The sequence below is a fragment of the Varanus komodoensis genome, unplaced genomic scaffold, assembly GCF_004798865.1.
Source record: "Varanus komodoensis strain SLA01 unplaced genomic scaffold, ASM479886v1 scaffold15, whole genome shotgun sequence".
In the NCBI taxonomy this organism is placed as follows: Eukaryota; Metazoa; Chordata; class Lepidosauria; order Squamata; family Varanidae; genus Varanus; species Varanus komodoensis.
In genome coordinates this window covers 5867530-5883109 of record NW_025335440.1, presented here as the reverse complement: position 1 = coordinate 5883109, position 15580 = coordinate 5867530, and the positions used below count along the sequence as shown (strand labels likewise).

The 15580-nt window shown below is 52.3% G+C and overlaps 1 protein-coding gene across 2 annotated transcripts in view; it reads left to right on the top strand.

Annotated features, from left to right (window-relative positions):
* PTH1R (parathyroid hormone 1 receptor) overlaps nt 1-15580 on the top strand; it is a 123310-nt gene that overhangs the window by 61849 nt on the left and 45881 nt on the right. For both annotated transcript variants that reach the window (XM_044425188.1, XM_044425189.1), the window contains exon 2: nt 2845-2950. In XM_044425188.1, coding sequence (XP_044281123.1) covers nt 2845-2950 — 106 coding nt within the window. The remainder of the gene's footprint in view (nt 1-2844; nt 2951-15580) is intronic.

Sequence of the window (15580 nt, the reverse complement as noted above, 5' to 3'; positions counted from 1 at the left end):
TACAGGAGAAAGCCAGAGGCACCAAAGCCCAGGCCAACACTTTGCTCTCTGCCCAGCACCAGTTCTGGATGTGCATTTTATTTATTTATGCATGCATGCCTTTGCCTTTGCCTTTAAAATATGCCTTGCTCAACTGCTTTCTCCCCAAGGTCCCATTTTTGAATGCGTCTTCGCCTAAAAGGGCTGCTTCTTGAGCCTAGCACCCCGTCACAAAATCCCCGCGGTGAAATTCACCCGGCGTTTCGGTCCAGGAAGGGCCAGATCGGCTCAGACGCTTTCCCCGGGTGGGCCGCATAACCCCCCCCCCCAGCTCCTCGCTCTCAGAAGGACTGGATCTGGCAGGGACCCTCCTTCTCCAGCATCCGAAGGACAATGTTTGTTTTGGGAATTAGCTGGGGTGCTGTTGATGGAGGGAAGAGGCCATATGGAAGACGGAATTTCTAGTGGCAGACGGGCCGATTTCAAGGCACGGGGGCCTCATATTTTTACCCCCACTGGTATTTTGGAGGCGGCAGAAAAGAGAGGTGGCCCTCAGAAGCCACCAGCTTCAGCTGTTGCCTTGGGCTATATTTATCCGAGCGGCTATTAAAAGGGCTCCCCGTGGCAGCAAACGAGAGAGGCGGCTATTACTTAATGGGGGCCTTCCAGGACCCTGCAGGCCGATGGACCCTACACGCACGAGCGGTTGGGGCCGTGCTGGGTGCCCAGAAGGCCTGGGAATCCAGCCCACAAGGAAGGGCATGCAAAGGTGGCCATGCTAGTTTTCAGACATTGCCCAGTCTCTCCCTGGCGTCCCAAAGGAGCAGGTCTCGCTAGGACACCCCTCTGCAAAAGGGACAGAGAGGGTGGCCCTTCGTTTCAGGATAAAGCCTCAGGCAGAAGGACGCACCCAGGGGCACAGCTCACCCAGGGCTGAGATACAGCCAGAGACCCTCAGGGGCCCGTACCTTGGTTTCTGTAGGTCCCATGGGCAGCTAGGTGAGGGAGGTGGCCTCTCAGCAATCCGAGCGCCTCCCCCACCCATGAAAGATGTGGGTCCTCAGCCCAAGGGCTCATCACTACCCCTGCCTCTGCAGTGTGCTGTAGCTTTAGAGTCTTCCCCCATTCTTCTGCAAATAAAACCGGGATGCTGCGCGGCAGACGACGCGCCGGGCCAGGAGCTGAGCCCAGGAGTACTGGACTGGGACTGGACCTCCGTTGAATCCAGCGTGGCTCCCGGAGTCGTTGCGAGGGAAATGGGCCACTGCACACGCGCCCCTCTGAGCCCCCGAGGGGATCGGAGAGCTGCGAATCGTGCCCTCGCGGGAAGGGCTGCCCTCCCCCGGAGCTCACTGCAAGGTGCGGCCCGGAACGATTTTGCAAGCGTGCCTTCCTTTCTTCTGCAAGAGCTCTGTGGGATTTCCTGTGGGGCCCGGACGAGCATCTCGCAGAAAGCCGGTGTTGCATGAACAATCAGCTGACGAAGCACCCCCGGACACAAACCTCAGTGGGGTGATGGCCTGCTCTGCCCCTTCTCAGGTTTCCCCCCATGGCAGACCATCCCCAAAGCAGGTGTTGTGATCTTGTCTCCTTGTGCATCCCAAAGGATCGCCGATATGAGAAGCGCTTTGCAAGGAGCCCTTCCCAACCTCCCCTTCGACTCCGCACCATTTGCCTCCAGTTCGGGAAGTTAATTCCCGCTTCTGGCAACTTCTGCGTTGTTCACCAAGGCATAAGATGCCCGTTTAGCTCCGTGCGAGGTAGGGGTGACCAGGTGGAAGGAGGGCAGGCTCCTCTCTCATTAACATGATTTATAAATATTCATGAAGGACTGCCATTCAATTAAAGCATTATGGTTGATTGCTTATCTGCCCTTTCCCTGTTTGATTGCTGTCAGCTTTGGGACAGATTTGCATGTGACCCGCACCTTAATAGGGGTTGCGAGGGGCTGGGGGGAACTGTCAACAGAAGCATAATTTGTGTATCATTTCGTAAAATTCTATAGAAGAAAAACCCAGCATGATGGGGCCTATCTCAGCCTTACTGCACAAATGCGCAGGTGCGCTAAAATAGCCAGGTCTGGAGGAATCCATATTGGTGCTGGGAACCTGTCGGATTCCCTGGGCTCTCTGCTCCCTGGATCCCAGGCCACGTTGTCACGGCCCTGAGCCCATGTTCCCGGTGGGGGCACCCAGCACCTGCTGGGCCGGGGATCAAGCCCCATGCCTGGCGTGACTGGAAGCCCTCTTCCGTGCCGCGGGCAGCAGGTCTCTCTTGCTGCCGCACCTGAGGCGGAAGAAGGTTTGCCGGTTGCACAAGCTTCATTCCATGAGCATTTTCAGACTCCCTCTTGGCTTGCAAGGCTGGGCACCAAGATTTGAGAAAGATGCAGGTAAATTAGAAAGGGTCCAGCGGAGGACAACAAAAACGATCCAGGGTTTGGAAACTGCCCTGTGAGGAGAGATTGGGAGAACTGGGCATGTTCAGCCTTGAGAAGAGAAGGCTGAGGGGGAACATGAGATCCCTCTATAAGGATCTCAAAGGCTGTCACCAAGAGGAGGGTCAAGATCTCTTCTTGCTGATGCCAAAGTGCCTCTTCCTGCTGTTCTTCATCTTATCCCCACAACAGCAACCCTGTGAGGTAGGCTGAGCTGAGAGTGAGTGACCCAGTGGTCTCCATGGCTGAGTGGGGACCCGGACCCGGATCTCCTGAGTCCCAGCCCTGCGCTCCTAACCAATGCTCCACGCTGGCTCATACAAAGCTGAGCGCCCTTCCTTGGTTGCACCGTTCCCTGAGCCCATCTTTGTCAACCTGGCAGTGAATCTCTCCGTGATTTTAATCTCAGCCGCTCTGTTCCCCTGCAGGTGGATGCTGATGATGTGTTGACAAAAGAGGAGCAGATTTTCCTGCTGCTAAAAGCCAAGGCCAGATGTGAGCGGCACTTGAAAGCCAGAGGACCCAAGGGACAAGGTGGGTGAGTCCGTCCCAGCGAAGCCCTCCAGGAAGCGCCAAGGGAAGGCCGCGCTGCCACAGGATTAGCAGTTCCCCGCTGATCTTCTGTTTTCGCTAGGGATCTTGAAAGGCTGTGTGGTGTAGTGGTTAGAGTCTTGGACTGGGTTTTGGGAAAGCCGGGCGTCTAGCCCTCACTCTGCCCTGAGGCTCACTTGGTGATGCTTGAACAGTTCCTGGCTCTCAGCCTAGCCTGCTTTGCGGGGCTGTTGTGAGAATAGCACAGAGAGGAGAAACGCAATGCAAACCTCCTTGAAGGCAGAAACACAAGCATAAATGCAAAGTAATTTCTTTGCCACTGTTTATTTATTGAGATTTGATTTGATTTGATTTGATTTGATTTGATTTGATTTGATTTCTGTGCTGCCTCAGAAACCCTAAGTTTCTCTGTGCAACTTACAACAATCCAATAAAATCTGCCATTACAGTAAAACTACTAGTAACAAGAAAATCAAGAAGTATAGTAATCAATAAAAATAAATAATAAAAATGCAATAAAACATAAATTAAGGTGAAATGAAATGATCAGACTTTTGCAGTGGCTCCTGTCACAAAAATAAACACACTAACATGCAAAACACCATGTCGCCCAGAACTTGCAAAAAAATAAATAAATGCTAAACTTTAAAAACAGAACAATTGCATCACACGATTTGGAAGAACAACAGCCATCAAAATATGCCAGGATTTCTTCTCCTGGCCCAGAGGGCTCAAAAGAAGGGACTGCAGCTAAAACTAGAGCCAAACACCAAATAGCAAGAACAGTGATGCATAATATTAATGCATATTAACGAAGCATGCAGAATAATTAACTCTTGGCTGGCATGCTGTTTTTTCAGCAGCGTTCCGCACTGCCCAGTTCGAGGCACACACGGTGCGCCCCACACAAGCACCAGCTTTCGACCACGGGTTTTTCCGGCCCTTTCCGCCAGCCCTGCTCCTGTGCCTTTTGGTAGCTTTTCCCAGGAAGATGCTTTGGGGCCCAACTCCCGTCGCGGCCCCCGTTCCACCATGCTTCTACGAAGCCCCACAAAACCTCCACCTGACCTCTCTGCATCTCACGATGCTGCTGCCGAGCCCATTCCACCTGGGCACAGGTGTGTTTTCCTACCTCTGGGGTGGGAGAGAGAATGTTCTTGCGGGATGGGGGCCGGTGCACCGAGCGCCGAATTAACCAGCCCCCTCTTTCCACAACGGGGGAGAGGCTGCCCCAGTCGCTCCGCTTAATTTCTATTTCAAGCTTTTAGAAATTGGCACCAGATGCACGAAGAGAGCGAGAAGGAGGGGGTGTGTCGGCTCTCGTACCTTGTCAGCTCCGACAGCTGCTCTTTACAGGGCAAAAACCACTTTTCGCCACCCAGAGAGCAAGGGCCTCCAAGGAGCATAACCCCACCAGAGCCCCCAGCCTAAATCCCGTGAAAACAAAAGTGTTTTCGAAAGGGCTTTTTTAAAACAAGGCATCCCGTTCTGCCTGCTGAAGGGATTCGCATCGCATCCTAAATGGCAAGCCCCCCAGGGTAGCAACAGCCCTGCCAGCGCTGGCCCCCGATTGTAGAATGCTGTTGAGCCTCTGCCATCTCGTGGGGGCCAGGTTAAGGTGGTCCCCCCTCTCCCCGGCGTTTTAGCATCTTCCGTGGCATGATGGAGCTTTTCTGCCAGGCTTTCTGAACAGGTCCCCTTTGCACTAACATTTTTCTGCTGTCAGATTGTTTTTAACTGCAGCGTGCTGGAAGGGTGCCGTGTTTTTGTTATTGTGGGTGTTGCCGATGTTTTGCGAGTTGCCGTGAGCTGCACAGAGAGCTGCGGCTCCCAGCTGTGTAGAAGTAAAATGTGGGGATCCTGGAAAGAAAGAAAGCTGCCCTCCCCCAAGGCCACAAGCCCATGATCAGCCACCTTCCATCTCAGAGCCATTTCCCAAGAAGCACAAAAGAGGAAACGGTGGCGGATTCTCGCTCTCCACGTTCCGCATGTGGGGGAAACTGCAGAAACGGGGCTCGCTCTGGCCAGAGGGTCGCCTGCGCTGTCTCTGGCGCACCTCGGCCGAGGTGCCTTCAAGAGCTCCGTGGCACAAGTCATGGTCCAGAGCAGCAGACGGGCCGGACTAGACCAGGGCTCGGTCGGATCCTGACCCAGAACAGCAAGTGGCAAAAAGATGCTGGAGCTAAGTGGGGAGCTTGCTCCACTGAGAAGAAGCCCGGCCTGGTGCAGTGCTTTTGACCACTCGGTCAGCCACGGTGGCCGCTCAGGGCCACCGTGTTTCAGGGGGCAGAGACCTTGATCCGAAGCACTCGGCTCGGCCCTCCGGGTCGGGCCGCTTGGGATGCAGCCTGGAGGACTCCCTTGACGCGTGGAGGCTGTTCACCGTGCTTGCAGGTAGAAAACCAAGCGCTGGCAGTGCACAGGGTGGCCGAGTGTCCTTTCCACAGAGGACCGTTCTCAGTTTGGCGGTGTCCTTTGCTGGATCGGCGGTCCTCGCTGCAGCTGAACCATTCCTTGGCGGAGGAGTTGGAGCAGCAGGAGACGCAGCCTGGGGGAGCTATGCAGGGGATCTGAAGCGGCAGAGATTGCTGCGGCCCCACACCTTGCGTTCAGCAAGCGCTCTTGGACGGCAGGGCCGTGGCCTCCCAGGGCTCGGGGCCCCAGCGGAATGGAGAGGGGGCTGTGGCCCCAGAGGGCCTCCCCCTAAGTCTGGGTCTCAGAAGCACGTGGCGATTTCCTGAGCTGCGAAACTGGGCATGTTGCCAGATCCACCGCAAGTCCTTCAGGCAGGTGAAAGTTTCCAGTTCAGGAAGGTCTGGCCATCCAGAGACGCGGATCACCATGCAAACAACGGATCCACTGCTCATTTCAGCTCTGGGGCAGCGCAGGGGTGGAATCCACCTTAATCCTGAGTCCGAGCACTGAGTGGAACAAAAGGAAAGTTGGGAGAGGGAGAGAGTCCTAATAAATGGCTGTTTTTCTGTCTCCTGTTAGCATTAATTAATCAGTTGCTGGGATGAAGTCATTGCTAATTGAAAGAATACAGCGACACTTCACAAGAATGCTAAGAAGTGGCTTTGGAGGGCTTGCTGCAGCATAGTTTTTACCAAAAGTCAGATGGAACCCTGTGTCTCTTCGTAATGTGATCCAGGTGGCTTGCATATGAGTAGAAATAGCGAAACAGAAATAGAGCGAGTCAGAAGGGGACCCCCCAGGCCATCTAGTCTGACCCCCGGCTCCAGCCACCTCCGCTCATGACTTGCCTACCATGTGCATGTCAAAGGGATGTGCATAAGACAGACTCATACACTTTGAGGATAACAGTTTGACTCCTCCTGGCATGAGCTTCTGAAAATGGCCCCCCTTCCCCAGCCCTAGACACCTCCCCTTCTGGCTTGCTTTGCAGGGCTCCAAAGAGGATGGAACAGTCTTACTGGGAGACCCTTCCTGAATCTTTTCCCATGTAGCCATGCAAACACACATTCTTTTAAGCAACCATTTTATTATGCATTGTCATCTTAGGAAGATCATGAAAGGACTGCCCCAGGTAGCAGAAGAATTCCAAAAGCAACCATTGCAAATATTTTCCAGCCTTCATGCAGAGGAACAGGTCGGCAATTTTGGTGGCATGCTCTTGAAAAACAGACTGTGAAAACATTCCCTTTTTCAAATCCTTCTCTACTGTTTGGATACCCTTCCTGGACCTCCTTCATGGTGATAACCTCTTCCTGATTTAATCATATCAGTCATCCCAGCCAATCAGGGATCACACCATTAACAGAGAGGTGTCACAAAACTCTGAGGACATAATTACAGGCAACCAATATATATAACAGTTTATAATGCATGATTTGGAGGTGGAGGAAGGATGAAATATGGAACATTTCTCAATGTTGCCAAAAATATTAGCAAACAGGCATGAGACATTTCCAGTGTAGGTCTAATCCCAGGGCATTTACCTAAGAGGTAGGCTGTTTGGGCTGGTAACACCTGTGTTGTGACATTATCACATTTTCCATGTGATCCCTGATTGGCTGTGGGCACCATGTGATTCATTCCATAAGCAGTAGCAGATTGAATAGCGGGAAGGAACCAGAGGGTATATTCAGCCGACGCGAGATTGTATTTATAGCCTGTCCTTCCGGAAACCAGGAAATGCTCTTTTTAACTAAATGAAGCCTAGCTTGTTTGGGCTTTTATTTTCATTTTCATTGCTTAAAATAAAACCTCCCTCCACTTTAAGAATAATTGCATTGGGGGCAGAACTAGGCTAAAAGCTTTCCCCTTGGCGTTGTGTGGGAGGGAGGTCTGTATTGGTGGAACCCAAAATGACATCTGTCTTGTGCCATTAAGGAACATGTGGAGCAGTTCTCAAAGCCTCACCAAGCACCAAAGGCTAAATCTGTTAACCGAAACCTCTGCCAGTAACCAGGTCACCCTGCAATTCTACCCCCGTCTGTCTCTACCTCTACTTCTGGGTTCCGTGGGTTCCCTCTTGGATCCGTCCCTATAGGATTGCTGCTTGAGAAAAGGAGGACATGTGGAAGAAGAGGAGAGCAGAGGTCCCACCCATGTGTAGAGGGCACCCCGATGTATCCCTCCCCTTCCTCTCACCCAGGTGAGGTTGTGGCCGCCCTAAATAGGTGCTGGAGCAGAGGACGAACGAGGCCCAAGGAACTGACGTATATCCCAGAAAAGATGGAGATGTGGTTGGCCGGTGGTCAGTCTGCCCACCTAAGCAATGTCCAGCCTGTTCTGGAAGGGGTAGCTGACCTTTGAAAGATCAGGTGTATTTCTGGATCCATCAGGTGTGTTTCTTGTGGCCCAGGTGGCAAGGAGGGCCCGGTTGAGAGGCCAGTGGTGAATTCATTTGGATGGAGGTCACCAGGCAACAGTTATCCATGGCCTGGTCATCCCCATGCCTGATGTCATATTTGAAGATGGGTTGGAAACATCAGTGAGGTCCAGATAGAGCTCCTCGTGCTGGTAGCGATGGGAGATCTTCCCGTTTCACTTTCTCCTGCGTTCATATGCATCGCGTCTCAAGTTTGCTCTTTCCAGAATCTGAGCTTTCCTTACCGAAAAGGAACTAAATTCTCACCCAGTTGCACCTGCCCGCTTCAACAGGTATTGCTATTCCCAGCACAGGAAGGAGGATGTTATACCTGCCTGCCATATTGGTGAGGAGGAAAAAAGGAGGAGGCAACCAAATTCACACCATGAACACAGTTGAATTCCTAGAATTCAAACCCAGAGCACAGCCAATCAGGGATCACATGGAAAAGGTGATGATGTCACAAAACAGGTGTTATCAGTTTTTCACACATTCATTTTTCTTCCACAAAAACACATCGTGTTCTTTTTCTTCCGAATATGGACAGCTTTGCAAATGTTGGCAAATACTTCACAAAACTGAAGGGGACCAAAATTCTCAGCCACTCTTAGATGCCAACTTGACAACGGCCTGCTGTTTTCAGACCCAGCTCAAAATGGAGCTGCTGAATTTCTACATCTTGGGATTTTTTTTTCTCATATGCACCTGTTCAGACCATTAGAAGGTGATTCTCCATCCCCAGACGCCTTCAGGAACGCCACAGGATAATTCGGATTCCTAGCTCTGAGTTCGGACACAGAGCGCCAGCCTCAGAGCTCTCCTCCGATCCCTGCTCCCCCCCCCCCCAGCCCCCTGCAGCCAGTCTCTCCGAGGCTGGGGAAAGGCCCATGGAGAGGGGTTAAGGGGGTTGCTCCAGGGCCGGGGAGGGAGCAACCTGAAGAGGATGGCACAGCAGCCTTCCTCCGTTCCCCTGGGCCAACACACCCCAGCCGGATGGCCAAAATTGGCCAGGGAAGCGAAGATGCCCTTCTCCTCTGTCCCCACTCTGCATTGGAGGCGTGTAAACCTCTCCGTTCGGGGCCTTGTGGGCAGTGAGTGCAATGGATAGGACTGTGTCTTTAGGTCACCTTTGAGTGCATGGCTTTCTGTGACTGGTTCGGTGGGTGGCTAGAAGAACAAGGACCTTCTCAGTCGTGGCCCCCTATTTCTAGGATGCCTCCCTGAAGAGGCCCACTAGGTTCCCACACTGTGATCCATCCCATGCCTTTCTCCTTCTCCCAGGCATTCTAGAGACCATTTTTCAGTGTTTTAGGCTTGTTCTTATGCAGGTACGTATGTTTACCTTTTTTGCAGTGCAGGATATTCTTCTAACTACCCGCATTACGTTTTATTCCTTCGGCTATTCTTTCGTTCCGCTGGGCAGCGCTTCTTGGAAGGAAGCCGTGCTTCTTTAGTCTGCCCCAGCTGAGCGAAGGGGTTCTTGCTGAAGCGTCTTAAGCCCCTTGGTGTCAACGGGACTAAAGGAGCTTTATCTTGGACTGAAGCCGTGGCGAAGCAGAGGAGCAAAATTGGTTTCACAAGGAGAGCATCTGCTGTCCTTTATGTAATTTTTCTGAGGAGGCCAAGTATAGTACATATTAACGTCTTCCCACAAACCAAAAAAAATCCTCTTTTTAACTAGGCAGAGCTGAGCTTGAAATTAACTGTTCCAAAGGGGAAATGAAGTTGGGCAGAGAAGCGCATTAATGATTCCCAGAGAGGTGGGGAGAATCGCGAAGTATCACATTGGGCGCTTCTTCCAAAAGGCTGTTTATTGTAACTGGGAGCAGAATGGGGTGTTTGACGGCTTCCCGCTGGAGTGGGGAAGGTCAGATCTTTCAGGCTGCACTTTTGATGAAGTAAGAAAACGGGGGAAAGAAAAGCATTTCTATCATTCTAGCATCGGGTCCAAATGAACCTGAACAAGTTGGGTTCCAAAGCTGCTATTTTGGCATTGCTGGTGCGTGTGCGTGTGTGCATATAGAAATACAGATTTGACCTAAATCTTTGTGAAATCAACCCAGTAATTTGAAGAGAAGCAGTTTTTGTGAAATAGCCTCTCTCTGAGCTCGGTTTCCCCAAATGGTTTTACCGATTCTGCAACGTACTCATTGGCCGTAAGCCCTATTGAACCAGGTGGGCTTCCTTCAGTGTAGACATGCATAAGGTTGCACTCTGGATCTTGGATCCCGCCCTCCCTGCCAGTAATCAAATGGCGTGCAGATTCCTTTTAATCCACTGTTTGCTCTCAAAGAAAGACTCGTGGAGGGTGGACACATTGCACGATATTCCTATTTTTAAAAAATGAAATTGATAGAAATCCAACGAATGGCAAATGAGGCTGCCATTTTTATGGTGGCAGCCATTTTGGATTTCCTCAATGTTGCAGCACCTCAAAGCAGGGGTTTCTGGGGAAAACAAAATGGCAGCCATTCCTTTTTAATTTATTTTTTGTATAAGTTTCAACCAAACAATATAAAATACTAAAAAAGAATAGAGATGGGTAGGCATCCATTCGACAGACGCTGACCAAAGGTGTCCATTTGAGAGTGAGGTCCACTCAAGTGTTGGAAGTGTCTCTAGTCCTCAATCCGTCACATTACGGGAAGTGAACTTGGGGGCCACCCTTGCTGAGAAATGTGATCATTGTTATCACCACATTACATTTGTACTCCGCTTTTCCTCTTCTTGCAAGGATTCCAAGGCGGCATACAAAGTTCTCCTCCTCTCCCTTTTCTCCTGCACTGCTGCTCCCTCTCTCTCTCTCGCTCTCTCTCTGCGTCCCAAACGCAGACCTCCTTCCTTGACCCAGACCTGCCGACTTGCCGCAAGCCTCTGGCCCTCAGCTAGCTCAGCTCCGGCTCGCACCCCGGACCCAGCGTGCTGCCCCTCCTCGCTGCCCCCCCCAGCCCAGTCCTCACACCAAGGCAGCTTCCGGGGGGAAGAGCCAGTCCTTATATAGCTCTTCCCCCGGGGCTCCCCGGTGGCGCTCATGAGAGCCCGGCCACTGCACTAGATCGGAGCAGTAACGCCGCAACGACCGGGGCTGCTGAGCGAGCGAACCGGGTGGGCCCCTCTCTGAAAATCCTGAGGCCCAGCCGCCCCGCGCCGCCCCCACTCGCCGCCTGCCCATGGGGCCATGGGACGGGGGGCCGCTTGGCCCACTCCTGCGTACTTTGCACGAGGCGGACTCCAGCCATCTCCCACTGTTAGTGGTCTGGCACGGCCGGGGAGGATATTCCGCCTGGGCGAGAGGCACGATCGGACTCGCTCCAGGGCGTGTGTGCGGACCCGGCCCTGCTGCAGGATCGCTCCTTGCGGAGCTGCGGGAGCCGGCCTGTCGGAGAGCTCCGTCTTGGCATCCGCAGGGCTGTCTCGCTGCCTCCTTCAGGCAGGACGCTGGGAAACACTCCCTGCCCGGGTTCTTGGCACACTGCTGCCGGTCAGAACACGCAGCACTAGCCTGACTGTACCCTCATTCCCGCCTGGCAGGCGGCAGCCTCTTGCAGTTGGATGTTCAGGGGCTCCCACACACAATAAACCCGCCGTTGGGCCCAGGACGAGATGTAGTGGGGGAGGAATACGAGCGAGCAGGAGAGAGAGGAATGAGCCGTTGAAGTCCTGAACTCTTCGTGAGCCAGACGAGGAGTCCCTGCCCCGGGAGGCTTACAATCTCCCTGTCGCCAAAGCAGACGCAGTTAGTAAGAGGTTAATGTGGCTGTTGTTGGACTCGGTTGCGGCTGCGGGGAAATACTGGGAGCATTTAAGCACGGGCGAGATTGGGCTATTAAAATGAGGGATCTGGTGGGAGAGAAAGGAAGGAGACCAAAACCTTTTTGCGTAAGACGAGAAAACGATCCAGAAACCGAATGCCATTTGAGAACAGCCACATGGAATCAATTCCGGCTTCGTTAGAGGGGTGGGGCAGCCACCGATGGCCTCGTTAATGGGCTGCCAGCTCCACCCTCCCAGTGGGTGGATGCGACAGGCCGTTCTGCTTGCCCATAAAACTCTGGTGGCCGGCTCATAATTTCCTCCCGGACCGGCCGTGAGCGGCAGCGCTGAAGCTGCAAAACGAGAGCCTCAGCCGGCTCTCCATCCCCGAGGGGCCGGCCAGGAGGATGGAGTGGAGCAGGGCAGAGAGGGGAGGAAGGGGCTCTGCCAGGCAGGGGATCGCAGCTGCATCTGCCCCCCCCCCCCCACCCCTTTGCTCAGCTCTCGGTTTGGCATCCAACCTGAGGATGTGGCCCGGAGCACGTAGCCACAGCAAGCTCAGCTGCAGCTTTTCTAACCCCCCTCCCCACTTTTTCCTTCTGAGCACCTGGGGGCTCGGATATATATTCGGTATATAACAGAGATATTACATGGCGTGTGCTATGCAGAGGGAGGAAAGGGGGAGGCATCCGGCATGGGAGCGTCCGGCAGAAGGCAGAGGCTGCTAGTGGGTGTTGGAGGGACCGGGTGGAATCGGGGCCTTCCCAGCGTGGCCCACCAGGAAGCACTGCAGCTTCCCCTTCAGCATTTCCAGTCCAAAGGGGACGTGCGAGCAGGTTTTCCACTTCCCGCGTTTCCAAACTCCGCTGCAGGGTGAATTGGGTAGGTGGGCTTCCGCGAGCTGCCGTCTCTCAGCTGCAGCGCCCCTTCTGAAGTTCGGGGGAAAGGATGCTGACCAAACTTGACACGCTCGTCACAGGGAATGCGGCGTGATGCACGGCGCTCTGTTAGCACGCTTCGAGCACGCGACTAGCATTATGAAATTCTGGGCACCGGTTGCTCGTTACTCATCGTATAGACTAGCGCATTGCAGCAGTACCTTTTCACGCAGAAGTAAGCTCTGTTTATTTCAAACGCTTTTTTCTTCACCGCAGAACAGTCCTAGTAAAACCAGAGATCAATCTCTGAAACGTGACTTTCATTTGCTAAGAGGGATGGCACATCACAGGAGAAAATACTGAGTCCTACAGACACCGTCACAGGACAAGCTCATGCAAAGCCTTCCTAAGTCATAGGTCATCAGAGGTTAGAAGCAACTGGTTTATTTTAGCTCCCCGCCTGAGGCAAAACTCAGGATGGGCCAATCCGTCCCGTTCGCTTTGCTTCACTTGAGTTAGACCTCCACCATTAAGTTCATTCCAACCAGAATTCCAAGTTCAGCTTGCACATTGCATTCTCAACAATCTGTGCAAAGGGTTGTACATATTTTTCCATGCACGCTTCCCGATTCTTGTACACACTTCCTTAAATCCGTGCCTTTTCCTCCCTAGTTGAGAGTCATTTTGTGTAGATTTACTGGTCCCGTGGGCATTTTAGGTGCGGTTCTCCGAAGGCACGCGGATTTCTGTGCGTTGTTTCATTGACAAACTTGATCTCAGCAGCTGGAAGTGTGCAGAGTTTGGCACGCAGCTGCCTTTCAATTCACGTGTAAACACGGGGAGCAGTGAGGAGGCGAGCGTCACCAAAACGCAAGCCTGACAGAGCTCTTTTCATGCTTTCCAGAGCTCTTAGTGACAAGCTTCGCGCAGGGTGGCATACGGTGCGACCCCCCCTTGCACCAGCTTCATCTCGCTGCGGTTGCTGCCAGTCTATTACCTGTTAAGTGCCATCGGGAAAGCAGCTCATGTGCTTTTATTATCTCTCTCGATCTCCCACTCTTCAGCTAATGACTTCTGAAGTTTAGTCCAGTTTTCGCACTGCAAAAACAGTTTTGTCTCTATAGGCTCCCGGCTATCCACTAACCTGATCCAGGTGATTAAGAGGTTAAAGGTTGGTCCTTATAGGCTTTCTTTGTCTCGCTGCAAGGCATGGGTGTTCCTTGCCTTGTTTCACCTGAGAATATTCTACAAGCAGGAAAAGTCTGCGCAGAACTGAGCAGAAAGTATTCCTTCCTCCACCACCAAGATGAGGAAAGAGTTCTAGTGTATGTGTGTGTGGGGGGGGGGAGTTGAGGGAGCGATGGGGCATTTTCACTTATCCAGAGCAGAAAGCCTTGACCTCTCTCTGGATCGTCTTTTTGATGGTATGATGTACACCTGATTGGGTATAGCATTGTGATATTTCTACTGTGATCCCCAATTGGCTAGGATCCCATTACCTGAATGGGCGTAGCATTGTGATATTTCTACTGTGATCCCCAATTGGCTAGGATCCCATTACCTGAATGGGTATAGCGTTGTGATATTTCTACTGTGATCCCCAATTGGCTAGGATCCCATTACCAGTAAGGTTACAGTTAAGGAAAGTGGCACCAGAAAAGAGTGCTGGGGCCCAGCAGCCGCAAACAGGCATTAAAAGAGGTTAGGAGGGGGACAAGGCTCCCCTCCTATGTCAAACATGTTTATGGAGAAGTATTTAGATCACAAAATGATAGAGGAGATGGACCCTTAGTTTGCTGTTTTGTGCCACCCAGAAAAAATACTGCTCATGCGAACTCCAGAGTGTAGTCCCCAAGAAGGGACAAAGAAAATTCACAGTGCCGTGCAGCTTAACGCTTGATCCTTCGCACCATTTCAGACTATGCCTGGCATGTCAGGACGTTCCTTCAAAACTGTCTTCATCCTGAAGACAGAATATTTGCATGTCAGGTGGAATGGCGGTAGCTTAACAAGGCCCCTAATTAGCTGGTGGCCTCAGAAAAAGGAGCTTTCAGCTCAGACATGTGATTTCGACTACTCGGCAGTATAGAAATGAAATACTAATTTCTCGTCTGAAATGGGGGAGCCTGAAAGAGCTACACCATGCATGCAATTCTCCTATTTATGCAGCTCAGCAATAAATTTCTTTACCAGCAGTGCCCAGGGGGCATTTCCTTCCAGCCAGCGTTCTTCTGACAGTGGGGTGTTTTTTGGACCAGAGAGATCTAGGTTCAAAGCCCGCCTCAGCCACGCTGCTGACAGGAGCTGCTCAGATGCTGTTCCATTTGGGCCCTCCTGAACTTGGGCAAGGCCCGTGCCCCAGACCGGTCCCAGTGGTGCCTCGTGGCCCGTCTTCGGGTTCCAACTTGCTCTGCGCTTCTCACTGGCCTTGGCCTACAGGTCCTGGCTCACCCCAGCCTACTGCCCATCCCGGAAACCAGCTGACCGCGGGCCAATTGCATTCTCTCAGCCCAGCCTACCTCGCAGGGTTAGTGTGAAGGTAAAATTGCTGGGAGGGCAAGGAGAACTCTAAGCCGTTTCCCTGAACTTCTTGAAGGAAGAGCAGGAGGAAGATGGAAATCCATTGGCCAAGGAGAAGGAATCAGACGGATAAATGCCCAACTCTGGTGGGCCTTCAGAAAGCACAAAGCCAATGAGAAGGTGCCCAAAGGGGAATGAAAGATGGCCTGAGGGCTAGTGTGGAATGATCTATAGGTTGCCCCCACTGCCCCCTGTGTGAGTTGTTGTGGGAGCAGATTTCTTGTACAGAGGCTGGACTAGATGGCCTCCTTGGACCCCTTCCAACTCTACAATCCACGAGGCCAACTGCCTGCGCAGCAAGTTTTTTTCCAAATGATCCTACCCACTCATCAGCTCTCTACATACATTCCCCACATGCAGCATTTGGCTCAAGTTTCTAGGGAGGGGAAGCCCAAAAAAAGAAATATTTTTTAAAAAGAAAGAAAGGAGAACGGTCCCCACAAGCTTGTGGTTTGCTTGCTTGCTTGCTTTTAAATTTAGCCGTCGGATGAAAGACATCCAGAAGGAACAGGAAACCCCAAAGAGTTTTTCTTTGAGACGTAGGCAAACATTACGTTTCGACAACGG